Source organism: Myxine glutinosa, chromosome 1 (assembly GCF_964187855.1).
Source record: "Myxine glutinosa chromosome 1, kmMyxGlut1.1, whole genome shotgun sequence".
NCBI lineage: Eukaryota > Metazoa > Chordata > Myxini > Myxiniformes > Myxinidae > Myxine > Myxine glutinosa.
In genome coordinates, this window is record NC_136261.1 from 373227757 (window position 1) to 373235078 (window position 7322).

At 41.2% G+C, this 7322-nt stretch overlaps 1 protein-coding gene across 3 annotated transcripts in view; it reads left to right on the forward strand.

Moving 5' to 3' along the window:
• LOC137415103 (E3 ubiquitin-protein ligase TRIM7-like) overlaps positions 1-6763 on the forward strand; it is an 80970-nt gene extending 74207 nt beyond the window's left edge. For all 3 annotated transcript variants that reach the window (XM_078770171.1, XM_078770170.1, XM_078770172.1), the window contains one exon: positions 6091-6763. In XM_078770171.1, the coding sequence (XP_078626297.1) occupies positions 6091-6617 (527 nt within the window). In that variant the 3' untranslated portion in view covers positions 6618-6763. The remainder of the gene's footprint in view (positions 1-6090) is intronic.
• Positions 6764-7322: the final 559 nt, after the last annotated feature.

The following is a 7322-nucleotide window of genomic DNA, read 5'->3' on the forward strand; positions in this document are numbered from 1 at the left end:
CATACCCCTGGTAGAGTGCATACACCTGGTAGAGTGCATACCCCTGGTAGAGTGCATACACCTGGTAGAGGGCATACACCTGGTAGAGTGCATACCCCTGGTAGAGTGCATACACCTGGTAGAGTGCATACCCCTGGTAGAGTGCATACACCTGGTAGAGTGCATGCCCCTGGTAGAGTGCATACACCTGGTAGAGTGCATACCCCTGGTAGAGTGCATACCCCTGGTAGAGTGCATACCCCTGGTAGAGGGCATACCAGGCTGATTAATTCCATTTTTGTCCCACTGATCAGATCCGGATTCGAACCTTCACCAAAATCGAATCACCTCTTCCTTGTCACACCCAACTTATCCACCAAGTTTCGTCCGAATCTGTCCATAACTTTTTGAGACATCGTGCTGTATATCATTGTTCGCCCGATCATTCAATGGTGAGGTTGGTGTTGGCTTCACGGTTAAGGTGGCTGGCTTTAAATGATCGGGTCCTGAGTTTGAGCCCCTGCCATGATGTTGAACACCAGGTGAGCTGACACAGCCTGTCATCCTTTTAAGGTGGGCAAAATGAGTACCTGCCGACTGGTAATGGGGGCATTGCATCAGTGCACGTCCTGTCCCCAGAAAATGATGCACCCAAACAGCCACAGGCTGCATCTGAACCACCACCAATCAATGAAGAAGAATCCCGAAAATAATTCCAGTATCCGGATCCGGATCTTGACCAAAATCGAATCCATTATTTCTTGTCACCTACCCCACCGGTACACCGAATTTCGTCCGAATCCGTCCATACCTTTCTGAGATATCCTGCACACAAACAGACAGGGGAGAAAACATAACCTCGGTCCACCTTCGTTGGTTGGAGGTAATAGTCTGGAGGCACTTCCAGGAAATGTGACAGTAGGGGTACACTCATGTTACAAGCTGGCAACAATGTTTTTCTGAAAGCCCAGACCTCTAGGAACCCAAAAAGTCTTGTTGCCAGCTTGGAAAATGGTTTGGACCAGATTTGTGGCCATTTTTCAAAATGGCCGCCTACATTTTTGGTGTTTTCTAATATTTGAGCTCTAGAACTTATATCTGGCTGTCTTAAAGGTCTCTAGGGTTATGACCTTATAACATATAGTCATACAACAATCCTCACCCAAATTGGGGTGCATGGCATATCTATAAGTGGTTTTATTGAAGCAAAAAGGCAAAAATATGCCTGAAAAACGCCTTCATTTTGATTTTTCCAAATCACTAAATTGCATACTGTGAAGTTGTTCTTTGGTCAATTTCTTTCAAAATAGTTTTAAAATTTGCCCAGATCCCTCCTCTTCATTAGCAAATCTTCAGGAATATACCCAAGTTCTCAGAAAATATGTTTTATGCATGATCAGCTACCCCTACCCCCTAAATCACAAAACGTGCCAATTTTCAATATTTCCAGATTCCAACCAATATCATTGTTGTATGACTTTTTCTCATCATGATAGGTCCAAATTAACTTACTCTATGTGATTAGGTGTTAATAAAAATTGAATTTCACACTTTAGTGAAAATCCAAGATGGCTGCCAAATGGGCAATAAAATATAATATTTCACATTATGACGTTAAGTTAAGGTAATGCAGTCTACCATTTGATACCAACACATTTTTGAGACATAATATATTGCAATAATGATGCTTTCCTTTGTATCCTTCCTCAGGTCCTGCCCGAATCATCATTTTAACATAATTGTTGTGTTAACAATGTACTATAACATATTGCTTGTTGCATGTGCTGTAAATAGCTTTCAGTGTTGTGGTAGACATAGTCTTTGTCTCTTTCCAGATATGAATGAAGATGGAACCTGTAGCTGTGATAGGCGGGAGACGGAAGAGAGAATCAGTTGCACTGGACATCGACTGGAGCACATGCTTCATTTGCCAAGGCAACAGAAAAAATGAAAAGACAACCAAGCCCACAGATGTTGGTCTCAAACGCTTTAAAGACTGTGTGATTACGAGACAGAAATACCATGACCATGAGTACATCTCAACACTTGACAGAATACAGAGTATTGACCTTGATGATGAAAAAGAACACATAGTATGGCACAGGGGCTGTTATTCAAAGTTTACACATGCCAACCATATTGAGAGACTGAAAAATCGGCATGAAAAGGAAGCAAAGGACTCGTGTGACCAACCATCTACATGCATTCGCCCCTCTTCTAGAGCATCAGTTGCTTCAGTGTCCTGGGACAAATGTATTTTCTGTCAGGAGGATAAGGCAGGAAAGCAATTGAGGAATGTAGCCACTTTAGAGACCTCAGACAGAATACTAAATGATGCTCAAAAGAACAAGATTATGAGATGCCGGTTGGCAGGAATAAGTGACCTAATAGCTGCTGAAGGGAAGTACCACCTTCCTTGTTATGTAACCTTCAGGAGGAAGTCTGAGTCAACTGTGGTAGAAGAAGGCCCAGAATATCCACCAGATGTTTGTTTCAACAAAATGATCGAGGAGGTGGATGCTGGGCTGTCTGGAGGAGACATCTATACCATGAAAACCATCTGGCACCAATACTGTTACATGATGAGAAGAGACTTCAGTGTCTGTGTGGAGCAATGTGACCGACAGAGTTACAAAGCATTCAAGAACAAAGTCAAAAGGGTATTAGGAGATAGGGCAGATTTTGTACAGTCCATGAATCAACAGGATTCACTTCTAGTCTTCCCACTAATTCAAACAGGTATTGTTGTTCAGAACATAGCAGAGATGGCAGATGAGCTAGAACAAAGTGAGATACAAGATTCTGATGAAACCTCCCAGCACATTCCATCTTTCTCAGCCGAAACAAAGGACAATGAACTCTTGAGTTGGCTTTACAGAGTGGCAGTCAAAATGAGAAATGACATAAAGACAATGCCAGGACACTCAGATATTGGAGACATCAATACTGAAAGTGCACAGAAGGTGGTTCCTGAAAGCCTTTACATTTTCCTACGCCTGCTGTGTGATTGTGACAGCATATTTGAAGATTCTGAAGGGACCTCCGAAGGTGATGATGATGGAGAAAGCAAAAGGATTTTGAGCATAGCACAGGACATAGTATGTTTGGCATCTGGTGGCAGAAAGCAGACACCAAAGCAACTAGGGCTAGCTCTCACTGTTCACCAAGCAACAAGGTCCAAGGACTTGGTGCAACTAATGCATGCTGCAGGACATGGTGTTAGTTATGAAACTGTAAGAAGAGCTGACACTGCCCTTGCAAACTCTGTCTTGGCCAGATATGTTGAGCAAAACAACACAATAATACCCCTGAATTTTGCACAAGCTACCTACCAAGGATACATCAGATATGCTAATGATAACATTGACATCATAGAGGAGACCCTTGACGGTCAAGGCTCCTTTCATGCCTCACAGTCTGCCGTCTTTACAACCCGAAAGGAGATGCAAAGGAAATCCAGGCGCTGAGATGTTCCCAATTCAGATTCAGTTGGTAAAAAGCCAGAGAACATGCCACCAACAGAGGATGCATTGCACCAGCACATTTTAAGGGCACATCATCAAGCCCTTGTGTGGCGAAATGCCAATGTGCCAAATCCAGGAATCCCCAATCCAACAACATCCGGCTGGTACCTTGAGGACAACCAGCTGATGCCCCGTCTCATGACCAAGGAAGGGCTCACAGCAGAATGTGTCAAAATTGCGACGTGTGCATGTACCTCAAAGGCCCGTCCATGTCTAACTGGCAGGTGCAACTGTAGGAAAAATGGATTGCGGTGCACATTGGCATGCAAATGTGCAGACTTATGCAGGAACCCCCTCAATGACTCTGATAGTGATTAGACGACATGCATGGAAACTTGAGTATATTCCATAATGTCATATTGTTACTATGCTGGCTGTATTTGACGTAATGTAACCAATCTATGATTCAGTTGTATTTCACAAAGTATTACTAGACTAAGTTTAGTATTTGGAGTATTTGGTTCTACTAGTCTTTGATTTACTAAGCTCAATATGACATAATGTCAATAGTCTATTATGCTACTGTATTCCACATAGCATTACACGTCCATGATTTGACTGCATTCAAATAGTGTTACTAGTCTTTAGTTAGGCTGTATTTGACATAATGTAACTAGTCTTGCTTCAGCTCTGTTCCACCAATGTATTACTAGTCTATGATATGACTGTATCCCACATTCTGTCACTTATGTATGAATAGCCAGATTAGCTTGTTGGGTATGACTTTGTTAATTCAGTGCCAAATATTTGTTTAGTTTAAAGGTGCAAGCATTGCATTGACGTTTGTATTGTTTGGATCAGTGTAACATAATAATGTTTGCATTATGTATACAAGTTATGTATGTTTATTTTTGTTTTACATTAAATAATATAGCTTATATTTTACAATCTTCTATGTCTTCATTTATGTAAGTGCCTTGTTTGTCAGCTATGTTGGAACTAATATACTCCGCAAACAAGGCACTTCCAAATCCACACTACTTTCCTGAAATTCAAATGTTATAAAACATAAATTTTACATAAAGTCCCCCTCTAAAATAATACATCTTCAACTCATCAAGACTCTTTCACATACATGTGACCTATAGAATAGTAGTGCCTCATATATTTAGTATAAATGGAACATTTTAGAAGTGCCTCTGAATGAAATTGCAGTCTTATGGTCTCGTGCCACCAAATATTCTATGACCATTTGGCAGCCATCTTGGATTTTCACTAAAGTGTGAAATTCAATTTTTATTAACACCTAATCACATAGAGTAAGTTAATTTGGACCTATCATGATGAGAAAAAGTCATACAACAATGATATTGGTTGGAATCTGGAAATATTGAAAATTGGCACGTTTTGTGATTTAGGGGGTAGGGGTAGCTGATCATGCATAAAACATATTTTCTGAGAACTTGGGTATATTCCTGAAGATTTGCTAATGAAGAGGAGGGATCTGGGCAAATTTTAAAACTATTTTGAAAGAAATTGACCAAAGAACAACTTCACAGTATGCAATTTAGTGATTTGGAAAAATCAAAATGAAGGCGTTTTTCAGGCATATTTTTGCCTTTTTGCTTCAATAAAACCACTTATAGATATGCCATGCACCCCAATTTGGGTGAGGATTGTTGTATGACTATATGTTATAAGGTCATAACCCTAGAGACCTTTAAGACAGCCAGATATAAGTTCTAGAGCTCAAATATTAGAAAACACCAAAAATGTAGGCGGCCATTTTGAAAAATGGCCACAAATCTGGTCCAAATCATTTCCCAAGCTGGCAACAAGACTTTTTGGGTTCCTAGAGGTCTGGGCTTTCAGAAAAACATTGTTGCCAGCTTGTAACATGAGTGTACCCCTACCACCTTTTCTAGGCCACTTTTGGGGATATGCCTCCAGACTATAACAATAAAATTCCTTTCACGCCATTTCATTGGCTAAGGAGTGCAGTACTGGCCAGGTCGCCACTCCGACGCAGGATACTCGAATGGTTTATTACTCCCAGTAAGCTGGTACTCACCTGGTCCACCACGGAAGGATGACAGGTTGAGTCAGCCCACCTGGGCCCGGTTGCTCGAAGCTCTCCAGTGGATAATTATGTGATATCCTTCCAGCAACAGGGCCCAGGTGTTATTTTAACGGTAGGACAGGTGCTCAATCTCAGGACGTTAAGATGTTAAACCCGCCACCTTAACCGTTAAGGTAACACCAGGTTTATGTTACCCCATAACCCATTCACAAGATGTTACAATTTCCATGAAACGTCATTATTTTTATTTTAAAAGAAAATCGAACGAAGGCGAAAATTAAATATCCGGATGTTCGGGGGAGGGTTTTGTTATATGGGAACAAGAGGATGTTCGGGGGAGGGTTTTGTTATATGGGAACAAGAGGATGGTCGGGGGAGGGTTTTGTTATATGGGAACAAGAGGATGGTCGGGGATTCCTAACCAGGTAAAGAAAGGTGAATTGTGTTTCGTAAAGAAGGTGAAATTAATAATGTATTTAATATTTCAAATGTTATAAAAGAGATTAATGTGTTTGTGTTTCTGTCCGTTTGTCTAACGAAGTCTGTGACCCCGCGTCGTGTCCACAGATGGACGGACCCCGAGTCTGGACCCAAACACTGCACATCCTTGGGTCAAGATCTCCCAGGATCTCAGGACGGCGACTCGAACCGAGACCGACAATCATCACCCGAAACATCCTGATCGGTTTGATCGTTATGCACAAGTTCTTTCCTCTGATTGTTTCTCCTCGGGTCGTCATTACTGGGAGGTCGATGTGAGGTCGAGTAGTTGGTGGAGAATCGGAATCTGTTTAAACTCCATGGGGAGGAAAGGGGAAGGGAATGAGTGCGGATTGGGAGGGAATCCCGAGTCTTGGTGTTTACGGAAATATGAAAACAAATACTACACAGTCCACAACTGTCAAGGAACCCTCCTGTCCGTGCTGGGGAATCCCGAACGGTTTGGGTTCTTGTTGGATTGCGAGGAGGGAGAGTTTACGTGTTTCGGGGACTCGCGGGTTCTGCACGTGTTCAGGGGGAACTTCCTGGTCCCCGTTAAACCCGCGATTGGGGTTTATGGTGATGATGACTCCGTGCGGTTTTGCTCCTTTTAATGATTTCGTTCATTCCGTTTTGTTCATACATTCCATTGTGTTCGTTCATCCCCTTCTGATTATTTACTTTGTGATTACAACAATACAACAATGTATTTACAATCTGATTGTTGATTTGTTAATAAAGTTTATAAAACTAAATACATTTATTGTTTTTCTAATTTAGTGTTTGATGAAAATGCATTTATTTCCTTCACATTCCTCACATATTCACAACAATATCTGGGCATGACGTATGTCTCATGATTTTGGGATGAGAGAAAAAGTCATGGGACCTGGTTTTCTGAATTGTTGAAGTGAAAAAACCCCAAGAATCACATCAGACTCCATCCTCATCCTGTCAGACTACCGTCTCCACCACCAACACACAGCTAGTAATTATTATCTTGCCAAAACGAAGTTTTTGCAAGATGTATTAGTCAGCTTGTATGTTTGTTATCTTGCCAAAACGAAGTTTTTGCAAGATGTATTAGTCAGCTTGTATGTTTGTTTGTTTTTTGTTTGTTTGTTTGTTTGTTTGTTTGTTTGTTTGTTTGTTTGTTTGTTTGTGGTTAATCATTTTTTTTTCACGTTTAGATCACTCTGTAGACCACAGTTATTATTGGAAACTCCTGTAACTTCGCATATCAGAGTCCTATAGAGATACCCTTCAGCACACAAAATTTTGAAGGTCAAGGTCAAAGGTCAAGGTCACTTTGTGGTCAA